At 40.6% G+C, this 21688-nt stretch overlaps 1 protein-coding gene across 2 annotated transcripts; it reads left to right on the top strand.

Moving 5' to 3' along the window:
* Positions 1–11126: 11126 nt before the first annotated feature.
* adgrg2a (adhesion G protein-coupled receptor G2a) lies at positions 11127–19228 on the top strand. 2 transcript variants are annotated; one of them, XM_084565609.1, is made up of 15 exons: positions 11127–13055; positions 13156–13274; positions 13368–13504; positions 13591–13747; positions 14365–14520; positions 14639–14761; positions 14958–15003; positions 15093–15196; positions 15297–15418; positions 15508–15776; positions 15868–15967; positions 16708–16994; positions 17120–17221; positions 18023–18142; positions 18217–19228. In XM_084565609.1, exons 1-15 carry the CDS (start codon positions 11597–11599, stop codon positions 18315–18317), a joined length of 3402 nt encoding a protein of 1133 aa, XP_084421735.1. In that variant the 5' UTR covers positions 11127–11596; the 3' UTR covers positions 18318–19228. The 2 variants fall into 2 exon arrangements, with proteins under 2 accessions (XP_084421735.1, XP_084421736.1); XM_084565610.1 differs by lacking the exon at positions 11127–13055 and having other exon boundaries at positions 13061–13274.
* Positions 19229–21688: the final 2460 nt, after the last annotated feature.

Below are 21688 nucleotides of genomic sequence, written 5' to 3'. Positions count from 1 at the left end.
TTTGTTGCGATGAGGAAGTTTCTGCCAGTTCGAATCTAAATCTAAATGATCTTCTCAGCCATGGAAATCAGCATATATTATGCAAATGGTTGTTGCCTATTTTTTATAGATAAAGCCACTTCTTGTGAACGAGAGCATTTATTCATAGAAACGCGTGTCAGGCGCTGGTGACGCTATTCCAATGAAACAAGCCCGAATCATGTCATCGAATTTTGTTTTCTGTCCGATGCGATGCCATTTAAAAGCTGCTAAATTATCAGGGACACAAAATACAGTATTAATTGAAGTGAGTAAGCGATAGAAAATATAATTATGGCGTATCTTTTTAAGTGTAGTTCATATTTTTCGTTGGATGGGTTTTATTTTAAATATTCAATTACAGTGCTTAATTACAAGTAAATCATAGAAACTGGCATAATTTATTTCATGTGGGGTCAAATCATTGTGGTTTTGTGCATTTTTTGTTTAGATACTTTAATAATAATGTCAGGTAAACACAATTCTAATTGGGTGGTGTCATTTCCAGTTACATTATAATGAGAGTCAATGGAATAAAAATAACAGAAAACTTTAGCTTTTGTAGTTTTGGCCGTGGTTTGCCCAGAGAGTTAATGATAATTGAAATTATAGGCCTGAATGTTCAACACTTTTTTTTTTTGTCAGTGAGTCAAGTGAATGATAAAGAATCACGAAATTTTAATTCTCTGTGGTGTTATTTTAATAATTTGATTAAAAGTGATTAATGTAAAAAACAGCAAAATGAAATTGTGTTTAGGTCTCCTCTGTTTTGGTTTGTTGTCATTTTTTAATATCAGCAGGACGTCAGCAGCCATCTTAGACATTTTATTTGGATGCTTTTATTTTGTTATTTATTTATTCATTTGTAAATTAAATATAGGCTTTTCCTGTGTTATCAGAATTCTTCTGGCTAACTTCAAGTTGTGTTCAAATCCTGTGCAATCCAGTTGCTGCATCTAAGTTACAATATAACTAACTAAAGGGGAATAAACTAAAAAGTGGGGCCACATTATGCTTTTAGTATTACTCTTACATGCAATTTATGACATAACTACTGGTTCTACTGGTTTAATTCGCAGTCATACAAAAGCTCCTGTCTCACATATCCCAGTCCCGTTCAGAAAATCAAAGCTCAGCAACCACCCAGATGCCTTCAATCACCCCTCAAACATTATCCACCTCAGGTTAGTCTACATGCCCATTTAGTGCACACTTGTGTGTAATTAGATACTCGATTCAGCGTCATGTTGCTCGTGTTAAGGAGAAACATAACCTAATGTTTTCTGTTTCTTTCAGGATCATCGCTGGCAAACTGTGACACCATCCAAATGTGTTCCAGTGAGAGTAAGAAGAACACTTATGTCCAATCGTAGTGTTTCATTCGGTTTGTTTTTCAAAGCTTTCATTCTTTCTGCAGGTGCTTACTTTTGGATGCCCATAAGAGTGGAAGTTGGAGAGGGCAGTATGAGTGAACAAGACGTCCACGATTTGGTGAGAGCATAAACTTTTCCCTCTTCCACGCCGTCGAGTTTCTCACACCTTTCAGTCGCCATCCCTTCACTGAGTCATGTGTGCAATTGCTCTGAATGTCACCTTGCCACAAACTAGTCACGCTGGCACAGGAATAGTTTGTAGGAGCATCACATTCCAGCCCCGTGATGCACCCGAATATAATTATGACTATTGCTGCCAGCAGCTGTGTAACAAGTGAAGGAATGATGTGCTGGCAGCGTCAACTCATTGACCTTTTACAATCCGTCCTTCTTGGCTTGTTTTCCAAACGTTCAATACCAAAGCTAATGAAGCAAGATCAGCTTTTTACTGGATTATTATCGCCTGTCTCTGTCAGTTCTGGGGTTTTCCAATTCATCAAGTAGGTTAAGAGGAAAGTGAAAAGTGATGCACATACACCAGTGACAGGCCTTCAGTACCCTCCAGCCTTATTCAAAACACCTCTTAATATGATCATTATGACGCCACTGCTATAGTGAATATGCATAGCTGAGACATGTTAATAACAAAGAGAGCATCCTCTATATAAGGGACTATTGTTGGATCGTTACGTTTTGAGGTTTCTGTGTACTTTCCATAAGCTTTGCAACAGGAAGTAGAACACTATGGAAATCCAATGCACAGAGCTACTGTAGAAGATTCTTTCACTGATATGAATTAGGTTTTAAAAGGTGGTGCATTCGCATGCACCTCCGGGCGCCATGAAAGTATGTTATGACCTAATGCGTAGCCAGTATACATTATATTGTAGTCCCTAGCAGCACTTATAAAGGTCTGAAATCAAGACATAGATATCCACTGGGATGTTGTCTTTTTCATACAAACAAAAAACACCTCAACATAATAAACTATGAATCACATGAAAGGCAATGCAACATACTTTCTGGTCCCATAAAATTTAAGGATTGGGTATTAAAAGGACACAGCACCTGTTACTCTTCTCACTCTCCAGATGTGTCCAACCTCCATCACCTCCCACATGCTATCACATCTGTCTGCCTCTGTCTCTCCACCTTTCACACAGGTGTCGGGAATGTTTATTAACAGTGACACACGACTTCAGGTCAGTCTGCAACAACCCTTTTACTTTTTTCAGAATAAAATATCTCCTCTAAGGCTGGTAAATGGTTGCAGTGCTTTCTCCTCTGTCTTTACAGGTAGTGAAAGTGTCCTGTGGGGTAAAAAGTAACATAAGGTAACAGCGTGTCAGTAGTTGTTCTCGTGTGTTTGCTGCATACCTCATATGTCAGGTTGCACCTCCTCACAACGGATCACTTTGTTTGCAGACTAACGACCTGCGATGTGGTGCTGCTCGGCCAACCTTTCCCAGCGTGTGACCTGCTGCACAAACCGATGCTTTCAAGACAGAGAACCAAAGTGACAATCATTGGCAAGTTGGAGAGAGTCGGTGAGCGCTTATTAGTCAGTCAATTTACCTGCACTAATCACAGACACCTTACACTATTTAAATGTTTAAATGTTTTTTTTTTAATTAAAGCTCTCAACACATTAAGGAAAAGCGTGAATGGATATGAAACTGCATCAGAAAGCTTTATAAATAAAATCATTCTTTTTTATTTTTATTTTTTTTGGTTGTGCATTTTAATACACATTCGACATCACACACAGTTACACAACTCGAAACATTGTGCAGTATTTTGCAAACATGCAAACTTCACCCACACTTGGGACTGACATGCGTCTGCACAGACATGCAAAGCAGCAACAGGAATGCTGGCATGCAAACTGTTGCCCAAAGTGTCAAAAACATGTCAGTCATAAAACATCAACCCACAATCCACATCCTAAAAAAAAATGAAGTCTGGAGGTTTGCCAGAAATATCCACCCTCTCCTGGTTCCTCCTTTGAAAACACAGTTGACCATTGTGTCTGATTTGGATGATCCAACCTGCTTTCACTTAAAATGCTAGATGCTATCCATCACCATTTGGTTCATTACAACAGACATCTATCACCACTGTAAGTTGGCAAGCAAATAGAGATCGAATTTGTTTAACATTTATTCTTCTTTAAAGTTTTCGTGTCCTCACGTTTTAGTTTACATTCACTATCTTAAATTTCAAAGCCAGGAAGTCAGCTTGATGCCCCTACAAAATCTTTGCGGTGGAAAGTTGGTGTGGAGTCGCTCCATTGGGAACATTGACTGTATATACTAGGTTGGGAACTGATTATGTGGCCAGATCTGCCGGGCCAATCAGATCATATGGGCTGGGCTTTATGCAGTGAGAGACAGAAGAGTGACGGTGACGTAGTCATGCAAGTCATCTGAGCGTTTGTTTAAGACAAAATGTCTCTGATTAGTTTTTTTTTTTTTTTTTAATTTGGTGTTTATGTAGATTATTTTCAGGCCTCTCTCACAAAAAAAAAAAGCACCATAAAGTTTTTTATTTATTTATTTTTTCCCTAAAACTTGTGTGTGGGTAAATGTTTTCACTCTGTCCACTCCAGGTCTGAATCTGTGTGAGGGTGAGGAGCCCTCTACTGAAACCTTTGTGAGATGCACGCCCCCTCTGGCAGATATCTGCCTGTCAAAACAGCACTCTAACGTCACATGGTGAGCAACACCTTATATTTTCCTGTGTACACCGAGTCTGCGTGTCTGTGTGCATACTTTGTGTCTGATCCATCTGTACTCTGTAGCTCCGTCTTGGAGCCAAACTCGGACCCATCTAAACAGCCGAGCACAGATTCCTGCAGCAGTGAGTATCCCAAACACACAGACTCCCTTTAATTCACTATTCTCCACCACTCTAACCATGATTGTCTGTGCTTCAGGTGGAGCACATCGCTTCTGTGATTGCAGCGCTTTCTGCAACACTACAAGTAAGACAAAAAACTAAACAGAACAGGATGTTGTCAGGCGTAAAGGACAAATTTGCAGTTTTGGAAGAGTCACGTATTGCTTCCTTGCAGAGAGTTAAATGGAAAGATAGAGATCACTCTAGTAATGAAACTACAGGCAACAGAAAGGGCTCAGTTTGTACTTGTGACTTCATTGTCACACATAGTGTAGGAACTTTGAGCGTTAAGTTTTACAGTTTTTTTGTTTGTTTGTTTTTAATCTGTGAACAAATGTTTTAACAAATACAAATTGTTTCTGCACAAACTGAAATTAATCACTCATATTTTACAAACTCTGGAATTACTTTACAACATTTCAAGCTCAAAAACTTTTTTGAGTCCACACAACAGCAACAAATACTTAGCTTAGCATGAGTAACATGAGTAAAGCTTGAAACTACAACTTGTCACTATGATTTTCTTTTCATAGATTTAACATATTATCGGTTATTAATTAATGATTTAAGAGAGCAAGATAGCTTTCTTGAATATACAGTCGCACTGAACACACAACAAGAAAACTGCCGACAATGGAGGTGGACTGTGGGTTTGAGCCTCGAGCCTTCTTGCTGTTTATGAGGAAGCACTAGCACTAGCGTATCATAACAAGATATTGGTGAAATGGTGAGTTTCGTGGCAGATAATGCGTTATTTAAAGGCTGCGTTTCGGTGCCCCAGTCACTCCAACTATATGGATATGTGCTGCGCTCCGCTGGATCTAAATATCTTCCGCCCAAATGACACAAGTTATATTGGTGAGTAAACGATCGTATTTCATGCCAGAAATAAGGTACAGGTTGTAAAAAACGGTAATTCCCCTTTAAGATTACCATTAATAGACAGTGATATCAATCTTCTCATCTAGCTCTCTGCGATAAAAAGTGTATTTATTTGTCTCAAAATCTGTCACTGATTTCTCTTCATCTTACTTATTTTTTTTTCCTTAGGCCAGTTTTATGCCGTAAGAATCAATATCACCAATCAAGGATTCAATATTAACAGCCTTAAACGCTTGGTATGTACAGCACAGTACCACTGAATTTGATTTCCTGTTGTATATATGCTACGTACTGACTTTGTGACCCGATTTGACAGTTATTAACGCCTAATACAGAAACACTCTGCTCCCCACAGTCACAGTAAGTCTCTATCTGTTTTGAGTTAAATCAAATTGGTTGCAACATCACGTGATACCTCGATACTGGATATTTTTGCTGATAATAATTCGCACATTTGTTTCCAGATGCCACAAATATTTCGAGATTGTAAAGCACTACAAGGTAAATCTCTCAGCGGATAACAGTTTGACATTGATCTGCTTCCTCATAAACAGATCGCTTGTGCTGTTTTAGCTAATTGTTTTTATATGTGAGTTGTTAATCATGCCTCATGAATCGTTTTGTTTATCCAGGCGGCTCACGTAGAATGCCATGGCACAGAAGAAAGGTGGGCGTACAGGAAAGAGCTCTTTTGAACATGTTGAAAACAGATCTGATCTTTTTTGTTTCGTTGGTGGTTAAATAAATCGTAACTGATGATCAAGTGCGGGGTTTTACTCCTGGACACCTCCATTAGTGAACTATTTGATGATAAATACCTCTCTTTGCTGCTGGTCTCCAGGTTGTACAGCTGCATGGTGAGCCTGGAGATGTCTGCACCCGTCAACGTTAGCGCCCTGAATGAACTTGTTCAACAGAACATTGACAGAACATTCATGACAAGTGACGGCCAAGTCACCCGCATGAGTTAGTAGTCAGCATGCTATTATGTAACCCATTATATGTTCATTTATCACTGCTCCTGACGGTTCTCTGTGTTTCCTCAGCGTTGTGCGGTCTACCTGGTTTACTCGCACGTGATCTGTTGGCGTTCAACCTGACCTGGGTGTCCAGCAACCTGTCGACCTCAGATGTTTGCCAACCTGATCCCTTTGTGTTTAAATGGTAACAAGTGTTTAATATATAGGACCTTGCACACTGAACCAAAAAAAGGGGGTCTCGCTGATGTTCATTACAAAATAAAATGGCAGCAACAGAGGAACTTTACCGAACACTGTAAGCAGAATATGTGATGGCGGATTATTTATTTATTCATTTGTCTTTAAAGGGAATTGAGAAAATTGAGAAAACCTTTATTAGTCCCGCAGTGAGGAAGACTGACAAACAAAATATGACAGGAAGCTTAATGACTAACGACTCATTAGATCTGTGCTGAGTTTTCTGAACACACACAGCGACTGCACATGAGGCCATTATTTTCAAAAAAGTGTTAGAGTTGGGGAGAACCATCTCGTTGTGTCCATTTTGTTCACTCTTGCTAAGCTAATCTTGTGCTAAGCTAAATGGATGCTATGGAGGCAAATTATTGCTAGTTATTTTAATAATTTGAAAATATAATCTAGGAGAGTGAAAAACAGGATCATAACCAAAAAGTTTACAAAAATCCAGGAAACATTACTTACAGTTTAATTATTATTATTTTTTTGTCTTGGCACCAATTCTTTAATTTCTTCAGTTACAAGATTTTAAGTTTTTCAGACAGATAAAAGAATGGTATACATTTTTTCTTTTAAAATATGTTGCTGTCAGTTATTTTATTATGAAAGATGTAAGATTAGTATCAGATTAATAGTTCAATTGAATATGGATTTTGTTTTTATTTCTTCTTTCATAGTGAGGCAAATCAGACACTCGCTGTTCTTCTGGCTGACAGCCGCCCGTCGAATCCTCCCACAACTAACCCAGGCACACCACAGCCATCATCTTTAGCTAAATCCACTCTACCAACTGAAGCAACGACTGAAAACACAGCACAGAGGGACATGACAACTGCACACACTACAATTACACAGCCCTCAACAGCACAACCTGTCTTTCAAACAAGCCCACTTAGTACGATTGAACCTGCCAAACAAGACACAGCCTTGTCTGATGGCACAACAGACAACACAGCTACAATGTCTTCCAGCAACACAACTATAAACAGAATAACAACAACAGACTCACCTTCTCCTGTTAACACAACAGGGTACATCACCACAGGTCACAGTTTAACTACTGAGGAAGGGTTTGTACCATCTCCTGACCACAGAACAGCTACGCTCTCTCCCAATGTCAGTACAGTCACACCTTCTGTCAACAACACAATGGAGAACAACACAACTACACTCACACCTTCTGCCATTAACACAACGGAGTTCAACGTAACTACGGTTGGACCGTCTGCCATTAACACAACAGATTACAACACAACTACAGTCACACCTTCGGCCATTAACACAACGGAGTTCAATGTAACTACAGTTGCACCTTCTTCTAATCACACAACAGAGTACAACACAACTACAGTCATACCTTCTGTCAGTTACACAACTGAACCCAACATAACTACAGTCACACATTCTGACATTAACACAACTGAATCCAACATAAGTACAGTCACGCCTTCTGCCACTAACACAACAGAATACAACATAACTACAGTCACACCTTCTACCATTAACACAACTGAATCCAACATGAATACAGTCATGCCTTCTGCTACTAACACAACAGAATACAACATAACTACAGTCACGTCTTCTTCTAATCACACAACAGATTACAGCACAACTACAGTCACACCTTCTGCCATTAACACAACCGAATCTAACATAACTACAGTCACGCCTTCTGTCATTAACACAACTGAATCCAACATAACTACAGTCATGCCTTCTGTCATTAACACAACTGAATCCAACATAACTACAGTCACACCTTCTGCCATTAACACAACCGAATCTAACATAACTACAGTCACGCCTTCTGTCATTAACACAACTGAATCCAACATAACTGCAGTCACGCCTTCTGCCATTACACCAACTAAATCCACAATAACTACTATTACACATTCTCCCATTAACACAACATGGTACAACATAACTACAGTCCTACCTTCTGTCAGTTACACAACTGAATCCAACATAACTACAGTCACACATTCTGCCATTAACACAACTGAATCAAACATAACTACAGTCACGTCTTCTTCTAATCACACAACAGATTACAGCACAACTACAGTCACACCTTCTGCCATTAACACAACTGAATCCAACATAACTGCAGTCACGCCTTCCACCATTAACACAACTGAATCCACAATAACTACTACTACACATTCTCCCATTAATACAACACAGTACAACACAACTACAGTTGCGCCTTCTTCTAATCACACAACAGAGTACAACACAACTACAGTCATATCTTCTGTCAATTACACAACTGAATCCAACATAACTACAGTCACACATTCTGCCATTAACACAACTGAATCCAACATGAATACAGTCATGCCTTCTGCCATTAACACAACAGAATCCAACATAACTACAGTCACGTCTTCTTCTAATCACACAACAGATTACAGCACAACTACAGTCACACCTTCTGCCATTAACACAACTGAATCCAACATAACTACAGTCACGCCTTCTGCCATTAACACAACTGAATCCAACATAACTGCAGTCACGCCTTCCACCATTAACACAACTGAATCCACAATAACTACTACTACACATTCTCCCATTAATACAACACGATACAACACAACTACAGTTGCGCCTTCTTCTAATCACACAACAGATTACAGTACAACTGCAGTCACACCTTCTGCCATCAACACAACAGAATCCAACATAACTACAGTCACGCCTTCTGCCATCAACACAACTGAATCCAACATAACTACAGTCACGCCTTCTGCCATTAACACAACTGAATCCAACATAACTGCAGTCACGCCTTCCACCATTAACACAACTGAATCCACAATAACTACTACTACACATTCTCCCATTAATACAACACGGTACAACACAACTACAGTTGCGCCTTCTTCTTATCACACAACAGATTACAGTACAACTGCAGTCACACCTTCTGCCATCAACACAACAGAATCCAACATAACTACAGTCATGCCATTTGTCATTAACACAACTGAATCCAACATAACTATAGGCATGCCTTCTGCCATTAACACAACAGAATCCAACATAGCTACAGTCACACATTCTGCCATTAACACAACTGAATCCAACATAACTACAGCCATGCCTTCTGCCATCAACACAACTGAATCCAACATAACTACAGTCATGCCTTCTGCCATCAACACAAATGAATCCAACATAACTACAGTCATGCCTTCTGCCATTAACACAACTGAATCCAACATAACTGCAGTCACGCCTTCCACCATTAACACAACTGAATCCACAATAACTACTACTACACATTCTCCCATTAGTACAACACGGTACAACACAACTACAGTTGCACCTTCTTCTAATCACACAACAGATTACAGTACAACTGCAGTCACACCTTCTTCCATTAACACAACTGAATCCAACGTAACTATAGGCATGCCTTCTGCCATTAACACAACAGAATCCAACATAGCTACAGTCACACCTTCTGCCATTAACACAACAGAATCCAACATAACTACAGTCATGCCTTCTGCCATTAACACAACAGAATACAACATAACTGCAGTCACACCTTCTGCCATTAACACAACTGAATCCAACATAACTACAGTCACGCCTTCTTCTAATCACACAACAGATTACAGTACAACTACAGTCACACCTTCTGCCATTAACACAACTGAATCCAACATAACTACAGTCATGCCTTCTGCCACTAACACAACTGAATCCAACATAACTGCAGTCACGCCTTCCACCATTAACACAACTGAATCCACAATAACTACTACTACACATTCTCCCATTAATACAACACGGTACAACACAACTACAGTTGCGCCTTCTTCTAATCACACAACAGATTACAGTACAACTGCAGTCACACCTTCTGCCATCAACACAACAGAATCCAATATAACTACAGTCACGCCTTCTGCCATCAACACAACTGAATCCAACATAACTACAGTCACGCCTTCTGCCATTAACACAACTGAATCCAACATAACTGCAGTCACGCCTTCCACCATTAACACAACTGAATCCACAATAACTACTACTACACATTCTCCCATTAATACAACACGGTACAACACAACTACAGTTGCGCCTTCTTCTAATCACACAACAGATTACAGTACAACTGCAGTCACACCTTCTGCCATCAACACAACAGAATCCAACATAACTACAGTCACGCCTTCTGCCATCAACACAACTGAATCCAACATAACTACAGTCATGCCTTTTGTCATTAACACAACTGAATCCAACATAACTATAGGCATGCCTTCTGCCATTAACACAACTGAATCCAACATAGCTACAGTCACACCTTCTGCCATTAACACAACAGAATCCAACATAACTACAGTCATGCCTTCTGCCATTAACACAACAGAATACAACATAACTGCAGTCACACCTTCTGCCATTAACACAACTGAATCCAACGTAACTACAGTCAAGCCTTCTTCTAATCACACAACAGATTACAGTGCAACTACAGTCACACCTTCTGCCATTAACACAACTGAATCCAACATAACTACAGTCATGCCTTCTGCCATCAACACAACTGGATCCAACATAACTACAGTCATGCCTTCTGCCATCAACACAAATGAATCCAACATAACTACAGTCATGCCTTCTGTCATTAACACAACTGAATCCAACATAACTACAGCCATGCCTTCTGCCATCAACACAACTGAATCCAACATAACTACAGTCATGCCTTCTGCCATTAACACAACAGAATCCAACATAACTACAGTCACACCTGCCGTTAACAGAACGGAGCAGAACATAACTACAGTTAAACCTTCTTCTAATCACACTACAGATAACAACACAAGTACATTCACACCTTCCGTGAATAGCAAAACTGAGTCCACAATAACTACTATTACACATTCTCCCGTTACCACAACACGGTACAACACAACTACAGTTATATCATCTACTAATCACACAAGCGATTACAACACAACTACAGTCACACCTTCCGTCAATTACACATCAGAGTACACCATACCTACAGTTACACATTCTTCTAATCACACAACCGATTACAACACAACTACAGTCACACCTTCAGTCGATAACACAACTGAGTCCAAGATAACTACAGTTACACATTCTCCCATTAACACAACCAAGTACAATGTAACTACCGCTGGACATTCTGCCAATGGCACAACAAAGTACAACATGACTACAGTTATGCATTCTCCTAATCACACAGCAGATTACAACACAGCTACAATCACACCTTCTGTCAGTAACACAACAGAGTACAAGGCAGCTATCATTGTAATTTCTCCCAATCACACAACAGACCATAATGTAAATACAGTAACACCTTCTCCCAACGGCAAGACAAACACAATTACAGTCACACCTTCTGCCATTAACACAACTAAGCCAAGCATAACTCCTATCACACATTTTAACATTAACAATGCACCTACCATTGCACATTCAGCCATTAACACAACTGAATCCAACAAAACTACAGTCACACCTGCCATTAACAGAACAGAGTACAACGTAACTACAGTTAAACCTTCCTCTAATCACACAACAAATTACAACACAACTACAGTCACACCTTCTGTGAGTAACAAAACTGAGTCCAAGATAACTGCTATTACACATTCTCCCGTTAACACAACACGGTACAACACAACTGCAGTTACATCATCTATTAATCACACAACAGATTACAACACAATTACTGTCACACCTTCTGTCATTAACAGAGCAGAAAACAATGTGACTACAGTTACACCTTCTCCCAATCCCACAAGTAAGTACAATACAACTACCATTACACCTTCTGCCAAACACACAGCAGAGTCCAACACAACTATAGTCACAACAACAACAAACAGCAACAGGACACCAACCAACAGTTTAGTCACAAGTAACACAACAGTTAGCACATTCATCCCATCTCCATCATTGCACAGCACAACTTCACCCAGAAGCAATTACACAACAGTCTACAATGGAAGAGCAACAGCCATCAACTACACAACAGTTAGCCCATTTATAACAACTCCCAATTACACATCAGCAGCTATAACCAGCAACAGTCACAGTACAACTACATCCGGTAGCAGTTACCAAGTACCAAATCATACCAAAATATCAAGTACCACAACAACTACCACAGTTTCAATGGGCCCTTCTGCTGCTACTATTCCTACTACTGAATCTAACACTCAAACTGCGGCAGTTAGCAGGACCACTGTAACACCTGGGGAAACGCAGCAGAACACAAGAGTGTCTACAGCTGCTACACAAGTTATTGAAACAACCACAAAAAATCCAACATTGGAAGATAACTACACCACATCACCTATCGTAGCTCTACCGAACAACCAGGCTACAAATCACACTACAGTGAGTGTAGCTGAGTCAACTGCCACGGGCATCCAAACAACCAAAAGACCAGGGGTCACGTTAACAACAACAACTAATGGGTCCATTGTTACCACTACAACTGCAACCGCAACTACCGAAACTCCTACAACTTCTACTACTACTACTACTTTGCGTGATCCACCCCATATAAACACTACTACTTCAAAGGTTTCCTTGACTACGACAACAACTCTCCAAACCACCAAGCTCAACAGCCCAACCAAAAAAACCACAGTGACTAGTATGTACAGTTTATATTTCAAGATTATTATTTTTTTTTTTTTTAAGTCCAATTGAAGCTGCATTTAGACTAATGACTTTTACTGTGACTTCTCATCAAGGTGCTCGAACTACTTCCATAACCACCATAAAGACAACAATAAGTGAAGAACAGAAGACAGAACAAGCAAACGCGTTATTGAATCAAACATATGATGCGTCTCAGCTCAACTCCTCTGGGGTGAATCCACTGATCTTCTCAACTGTTGGTCAGTCTTCTGAAATGTTGGACAAACTTTTTGACAAACTTTCTGTAAATTGATGGATGTTGCAGGTGGTGCAGTTGGTGGGTAAGCTGGAGGAGCTTCTTGACGGTCCTACTGTCTCTCAGGACCTAGGGCAAAAGACCGTCAATGTCATCAGCAACCTTATGGACGGTGACTCAGAGGCAGTGTCTTCATCGGCTAACAGGTACGACTCACATGCCTCTAACACAAACACGTGCACTCGCAAATTGGATTTTCCCATCATGTTTCTGTTGTCTTTCCTGGCCACAGGCTGATCCGTATGGTGGATGACCTGGGTCTCAAGCTGGCTGTCACTAGTGACACAGAGATCCTCTATTCAACCTCACTGGTTCTGGCAGTCAGGACAGTGGATGGGGCCAACTTTCCATCAACTTCAATTGATATTTTTAACACAAACAATGCCCAGGTAGCACAAATAAGAATAAAGTCACATACAGTTTCTTGAGTGCCCCATATAAGAATAACTTGTTTGGACTGATTTATTGTTTTTATGACGTGTGATATGGAAATGTCTTTTTTAATTTTCTCCTAGGTTTGAGTGTTCAGACTTGTCGGGTACAGACAATCTTACCTTTCTCAACAGGAAACACTTGATAGAATCCTTATGCCTTAATGTGAATGAGTTTAGATTTTATATAGTTTTAATAATTATAATTATAATATAATAATAATTATAATAATTAATTATTAACAATAAAAACAGACAAAAAGACAATTATGAGACATGGCTATTTAAATAATCGCCACTACGCATTCCTATCGTTCATATTGGAGAGACTGTTTAGGGAGGAGGCTTTAATATGAAAACAGTATCTGTTGGATTTTAGTGGCATATTTTTATATGCCACTAAAATTCATAAAAATCTTAACTTTATAAAACTAATAAATTAATAAAAATAACAGAGGCTCTTGTTAGAGGTCAGCAGTTTTAAATATTGTGACATAAAGTGACAACCATGTATTATATTACTTTAAACAGATGATTGGAAATCCCTCTTATTTGCTGTTTTTTTGTCCATCCAGCTCAGTGGACCCGGCAGGTCTCGGTTCAAGAGTTCAGTCTCTGCTCTTGGGTCGGTCTCCCTGCCCTCATCCCTCACAGCCGGTCTCAGTGCGGAACAGAAACAGCAGGCCAACAGAATCCAGTTCACTTTCTACACTAACAGTGTTTTCTTCCAGGTACTCTCTTACTGTCATATTAAGACATGTCTGACAAAAAAAGAATAACTGATAAAGTATTATTTAAATTATTGTACGTACACTGTATATTTAAATAAAAACGTCCTTATTTTTGCAGGATGCTTCATTGAGTAACGAAACCCTCGTCAGTCCAGTTCTGGCCTCCAGTGTGGCCAATCTGTCAATCAGCAACCTGAGGGACAACGTTACGCTTACCATCAGAAACAGCAACCCTATACATGTAAGTATGCAAGAGATTTGGTAGTGCACCACTGAAGACTAACTATAATGACAATAAAACCTTTAGTCATTTTTAAAAAGAGCATCTGATATTTTTTCTCGAAGTAAAAGTTCATCTGTAAGTTACCAAAAGCTGGAAAAGAGTCTCCTGTGATGATTTTCTCCTTTCTTATTTTCTCATTGCTGCTCATTTGAAGGCAAACTACGTGGCCTCCTGTGCATTTTGGGACTTCAGCCAAAATGGTGAGTACAAAACTGCTAATCACGGTCTGTTAAAATTCAATTTGGTCTGGGTAGGAATACTTCTTCATGTGGTGTTTTACATTCTTCAGGTGGTAGAGGAGGCTGGAGCCGTGCAGGCTGCAGTGTTGTCAACACCACTTCTGAAGAAACAACCTGCAGCTGCAACCATCTCACAGCCTTTGCAATACTGCTGGTGTGCATTTGTGTGTTGATTCTTTTTTTTTTAAATTGTAAAAAGAATTCCTCTGCACTTGTCATGTTTGTATGTCTTGTGTGCATTGTCCACAATACAGGATTTGCCCAGACAGGCGATCGACCCTCTGCAGGTTCAAATTCTTACTTTCATCACCTACATCGGCTGTGGAATCTCTACTGTTTTTCTTGGTGTCACTTTGATTACCTATCTTTTATTTGAGTAAGAATTCATATCTTTACCAAAGCACAGACTACCTAAATTGTAGCATTTCAAAGCTTCAATAAAAATGTTTCATCTCTAATTTGCAGAAAACTGCTACGGGATATTCCAGCCAAGATCCTGGTCCAGCTCTGCCTGTCCCTCCTCCTCCTCAATCTGGTCTTCTTGCTGGACGGCTGGCTGGCGAGCTTTGAATCTGTCAGGCTGTGTATTAGCACTGCCTTCTTCCTGCACTACTTCCTACTGTCAACGTTCACCTGGGCGGGGCTTGAGGCCCTGCACATGTACCTTAGCATCATCCGGGTGTTCACTCCATACCTAGGCAGATACATGTTGAAGTTCTCGCTGATGGGCTGGGGTAGGAACCTTCAGCTGAGTTGCAGATATACTGTATTTCATAACGCCTGTAATAATTTGTACAAATTAACAGATTTTTATTTTACTTTTAGGCATTCCTCTTATTGTGGTGATTATTGTGATATCAGTGGACGTAAACAACTATGGCCAAGTTACATATGGAAGATACACAAATGCCACTTCAAATGACTTGTAAGTTACATGTAAATATACATGATTTCTTCTCCACAGTAAAACATAACCTAGTTTAGTGTTAAATGTTTTTTAACTTATCCATAATCTACTTCTAATTCTATATTCAAGACATTTACAGGTCAGGAAACAAGAGTAGTAGCCTGGAAGCCGGTCCCACTTCCCCTGCCCACAAACTTTGTGGTGGTCTGGAATCTCTCCATTGGGAACTGATTACACTTTGGCCAATCAAATCATTTGGACAGGCTTTATGCAGTGACGGACAGATGACTGCGACATAGTCATACGGGTCAACTGAGCACATGTAGTTGAATTTGTTTTCAACAAATTGGCTTTGATTGGTTGTAGAACTACCCAATTGCGGGCAGACGTATCTAGCTATGCCAGGCTATAAGTGTAGCTACCACTGGGTCAAAACATCTTCAAAATGGCTGCTACCATTATGTGAAACCCTACACACTAAACCAGTTGGGAAGCATAATTGGCAGACATTTGGACACACACATTGTCACATGGACAAATTAGGAACAGCAGTTACTTTTATTGAAAATTTGAAGTCAGTGTCTTCAATGTAATTTTTGCACTTTGCATATTATTCCCATGGGCCAGATGGGACCCTCTGGTGGGCCGGTTTTGGCCCCCGGGCCACATGTTTCACACCCCTGATCTAGTCAGATTATTATTCTTCTTTTAAAGTGAATAAACTTTCAGCTTCTCTCGTCTCATGTGTCGCCCTGTAGCTGCTGGCTGCGTAACGACATCGCCTTCTACGTGGGCGTGGTGGCCTACTTCGTCCTGATCTTTATCCTGTGCCTGCTGGTCTTCATCACGGTCATGGTCCAGCTGGCCCGAATCAAGAAGCAGAACCCTCACAACCAGTCCCCCAGCAGGGGCATGATGACCGATCTGCGCAGCGCCACTGGCCTCGTCCTCCTGCTCGGCCTCACCTGGGGGTTCGCCCTGTTCGCTTGGGGGCCCCTCTACTTACCCTTTATTTACCTTTTCACCATATTGAACAGTCTGCAAGGTGAGATGGCAAAATTAGATATCCACATACTGATAATGATAATGATGAATGACAAGTACATTGCCAAAACCATGATACATATAACCTAGATGCTATTCTTCTACTGTTTAATGTGTCCTGTGTAGGTTTCTTTGTCTTCGTTTTCCACTGTGCTTTGAAGGAAAATGTCCGCAGGCAGTGGAGAACTTATCTTTGTTGTGGAAAGATGCGACTTGCTGAAAACTCAGGTGGGTCACCCAAACATGTTCTTATCCTTCTGGTAATTTGTCTGGCACTTGTCAGCGCCCGGCTAATTCAAAAATTGTGAATAGAGGTGTGAGGGTGACGCCCAGGCAGACAGCTAGTGACTACCCCTAAATTATACGTAACATAACTTTTTGCTGTCTTGGGGGGGGGCTCACTTTCGGAACCAGCCTCAAGTGGCCATTTGAGGAACTGCAACTAGCATTTCCGCACTGGCTTCAACACCAGAGATCGTTGATTTACATTACATGCCCCCCAGTATCACGGTCATGGGGCATTTCCTGATTTTTATCATGTTTGGAATATGTCTTTTTTTTTTGTTACCGGGATTAGACAGTATATACTGGTCAGCCACAACATTAAAACCACTGACAGGAGAAGTAAATAACACTGACCATCTTGCAACAATACAAACATTTGTATCTGGCATTCATTAGACATGTAGCACCCACCTAGACCAGACCAGACACCAGCACCCCATAGCAATGACACTCCTTGATGGCAGCAGCCATCCCCAGCAGGATGCAGCCTGACACAGCACGCACACAAAAACGGTGTCAAGGTGTCGACCCGGCCACCAAATTCCCTAGATCCCAAACTGATCAAGTATCTGTGGGATGATCCACAGAGGCCCCTCCCCTCAACCCACAGGACCCAAAGGCCCCCACTAACAACACTGACCTAACAAACATTGCTAAGGAGAGGCTTAGTCCAGTTAAAACATAGCTGACCTGCTGATAAAGTTATGTCACACAGAAAGCTTGATCAAATGCAAATGTCTGCAGAATGGAGTCGGACGGCCACCCACAACAACAAGAACGCTTCGCTCGCTCTACCATCCTCCACAGATCTCCAGTTCATGTCCCGGAGCCCTTCTGTTGGCAGCGACGGCACCAATAGCAGCGGTATGTTGCGCAAAACCCGACCAGCCTTTCTGTTCGGCACGAATACAAACAGATTCTGTATTTGTCCCTCTCAGGCTCCGTGTTTGCGGACAGCGGAATATCTGACGGCGCCAACAGCGACGTTGTCCTCAACGAGATCCACAGGAGAAATCTGCATCAACATGGCGATGCCTGACGACTGTGCCAAGCATCCGTTTCAGTTTGATTACAGTAATTATCTGCTCCGAGAGAGTCGACAGTCAGATGTTGGTGATCGCCTGGAGCTCGAGTAAACAAAGAAAAAAAATAAAAAATGACATGAGCAGATGTGCACAACATTAAAGCTTTAAAGGTGTAATGATGGACAAATGAAGAACAACTGAAGAGCATTTAGGGGCAGTGCAAGGTGATATCATTTCTACAGTAGAAATAATGAAAGAGGAACATTAGCAGAGGTTTATGTCTGACTGAAGTAATTATTTCACTGTTCTTGCTGTGACTCAGATTGCGTAGCTCGTTTCACAGCTAGTGCTGTAGTTGTAAATATGATCTTAATATTATTTTAACGGTGTGAGAAGGTGAATGAAGACAGAAAACTACATTTTATTAGTCGTCTGGAACAGGCACAGATAGCATAGGGTCTATTTTCAAGTCTTTTGGTATATTTTTTTAACATAATGAAGATATTCTCAGTGTTTTTTTTTTTCCAATACTGCACTAACCTTTATCTTTATATATTTCAGTAGAGAGTTAAATTCACAGGTCTCATCCTGGATGTTACACATAGCACTTTGTGATGGGATGGATTCTCTTAATAGAGGAAAGGTGGATCAATGCAAAATGTGGTCATGCCAAATTCAAATACTCTATCTTAATGCGGTGCAGGTCATAAGCTGAAGTATCTCAGGATGCAGTTCTCCTTTAATGCGAGGTTTTGTTTCATTCACTAAGCTACAGTGTTTATTTGATTATCTTAGAGCTTTGGCTTTTATGCAAAAAAGACATGGAGCGCGATCAAGTTTGAGGATTTATTTCCGGACAGATTCTGCTGAATGTCCTTGTACAAGAGCACGCACACACCATGAAAGAGAGGATAATAAAACTTCCACTCATTACCTGTCTAGTTGGTCTTTTTTTTTTTTTTGCATCTTTCACATCTGCATGACACCTTTACATCTTTAATCAAACCCTTTCAATGAAAAAAAAAAAAGCTGTAATCACTATCCCAGCAGACTCCTCTCGTCGCCGTGTTGTGTAACCTTCAGGAGAGCGCCTCACGCCCACCCGACGGCGGCTCGACCGCCAGCCCGTCAAGGTCAGCCCCAGAGGTTGGCAGCAGTTGGCTATTAAAAGTTCTGCATGAGTTCAGATCTCAGATCGGCGTGACCTCCGACGCGAGCCACATGAGAGGGCGACGCTGTGTGAATAATGGGAGGGTGGCGGAGCAGATGTTACAGTGATGAGCATGAACCACGTCAATGCTATTCATTCCTGAATGTCCAGTAATCAGTGATAATCAGCGAGTTTCATTGTTAACTGTGGTCAGGGTCCTGTTTAACAGCTCAGAGGCTTGATGATTTAAAAATTTGCACCTTTAGAAGAGCTGTAAGAAATGTATTGACACAGTCCATATGCTCTGTACTGCCAAATCCGTAGTGAGTGAGAATTGGAGTTTTATAATGTGTTTGCCAACCTGGGTAACAAAACATTAACTAACACCAGGTAGATCCTCTATTTGCTCTAAAACAGCCTCAGTTCTTCTTCATGTATTCCCCAAGTTGCTAGAAACTTTCCCAAAGACGCTGCGCTGTGTTAAAAAACATTGCATCATATATTGAATCCACGCTGCAAACGTCCTGTTCAACCACATCAAGGCCTTCTGCTGGGTTCAGATCTGGAGACCAAGGAGTCCACTGACATGTCCGTGAGACCAGTTTGACTTTTGCTGTGTGCCGCGGAGCCAGGCTCTGACTTTCAAACCAGCATTGATTGGAACCAAAGGGCACAAAGTGTCCAATAAAAAATCATCCCCCCGCACTATTACACCAACAGCAGCGGCTGCAATCTGGACTGTTGACACAGGGAGGGTTAGCTCCATGGATTTATTCTGACCTTCAATCTGAAGCCTCAGCAGAAATGGAGATTCGTCAGACCAGGTTACCGTTTTCCAGTATCCACTTATCCAGGACTTGTTCACACACAGGGGTGATCCTAGAGTCTATTAGGGCCCTTTGGCAGAAATTGCCAAATAACAATTATTATCTTATTTTCCGCCTCTAGTTTGGTATAAATTGACAGAGGAAACTCTGACACTATGAGTATTGCAGACAACAAACAACAATAGTGAACATGAAATATTATGATGCTTGTGGAAGTTATTTTATTCAGATGTCTCTCCCTCATAGGTAAGAATATTCAGTTTGCTATTTAGTAATATCATTATTATGAAACACCATTTTCTGCCTCACTTACCACTGTCTTGCTTCTCTTTCTCATTTTCCACTGCTGTAGTTTAAAGCTCATCAGCCCTCCGGGAGGACCACTACTACCCTGAGGCCCCACGCATTTGCCTGTTTTGCCTGTTGACAAGCTGCGTCTGTGTTCATACATGGCTATTTAACACTAAATACTTCAAATATTTACTTGTTGGATGTGCTGCACTGATAACTGTCATGGTCTTGGGCCTTTTCAGCTGGTCTTACTTCCTGTTTTGGTTACCACCTGCATTTCCTGTGTTTAATCACTCACTTGCTTTTCTCTATCAGCAGGTAAATTGCCTTCATACTTATAGTTCCCAGTTGACTTTCTAGTTTCAAGCATTGGACTCTTCATGTACAGCTTTTTGCCTGTTCCTTGGATCTTTGTGGCTTGCTTATTGTCTTCCGCAACATCAGATCACCTTGTAAACCTTGCCTCCCTTGTTCTACGGTTGGGTCCTGTTTCTCAACACGGTTACAGATGATGCCTTATTGTAAATTTTTCCTGTTTAGTCATCTTTTATCATGTAATGACAACACAATTTGTGGCAAAGGAGATTTATTCTAAAAAGTCAGAAGAAACAAAAAAAATAATAAAGATATTGTTATTGTTTTTAACATCTTTAGCTGCAGGATGTCAGATTCCTTTTTCTTGTGATAAACAGGAGTGACCTTCTGCAACTAAGTGGATATGACCTGTTCTTATCACAACTATTCTCTGTGCCTGTGGAATTTGTTTGTATTTATTGTTGTAGCAATTAAATTGGGCTACTATCTTAGTTCAGTTTTCTCTTGACACAAGATCTTGATCTCTATTAGACTTTAACCAGGTAAAGTGAGGATTAAATACGTCAGTGTAGCATCTGTCTAAAGCATTATAGAAGGAGGATAATTTGTCTTGATGCTGTGCAGGCTCAAAGGTCTTCCACCAGATGTCAGTGTAACCCCACGCAATTTTCAGTCCCATCACAACAGCTCTTATCGAACCTTTATTCCTGATCTGATCAAAGCCTTCTAAGAAGCGTGCAGCTTTACTGCAGCGATTTGACATTTCATTATTGCCTAGGGAAATCTCAGAAGCGGCTTCTGA

The sequence above is a fragment of the Chelon labrosus genome (assembly GCF_963514085.1).
Source record: "Chelon labrosus genome assembly, chromosome: 18".
NCBI lineage: Eukaryota > Metazoa > Chordata > Actinopteri > Mugiliformes > Mugilidae > Chelon > Chelon labrosus.
Note: the sequence above shows the minus strand (reverse complement) of the source record. Positions and strands in the feature narration are given on the sequence as shown.

What these genes read in the sequence shown, in the direction of transcription:
- adgrg2a (XM_084565609.1), top strand. Translation starts at nt 11,597, where the DNA reads ATGACTACAGTTATGCATTCTCCTAATCACACAGCAGATTACAACACA. An exon ending in CTCAGCTCAACTCCTCTGGG is followed by an intron (nt 13,275 to 13,367) that starts GTGAATCCACTG and finishes TGGATGTTGCAG; the next exon opens with GTGGTGCAGTTGGTGGGTAA. An exon ending in CTAACAGTGTTTTCTTCCAG is followed by an intron (nt 14,521 to 14,638) that starts GTACTCTCTTAC and finishes TTATTTTTGCAG; the next exon opens with GATGCTTCATTGAGTAACGA.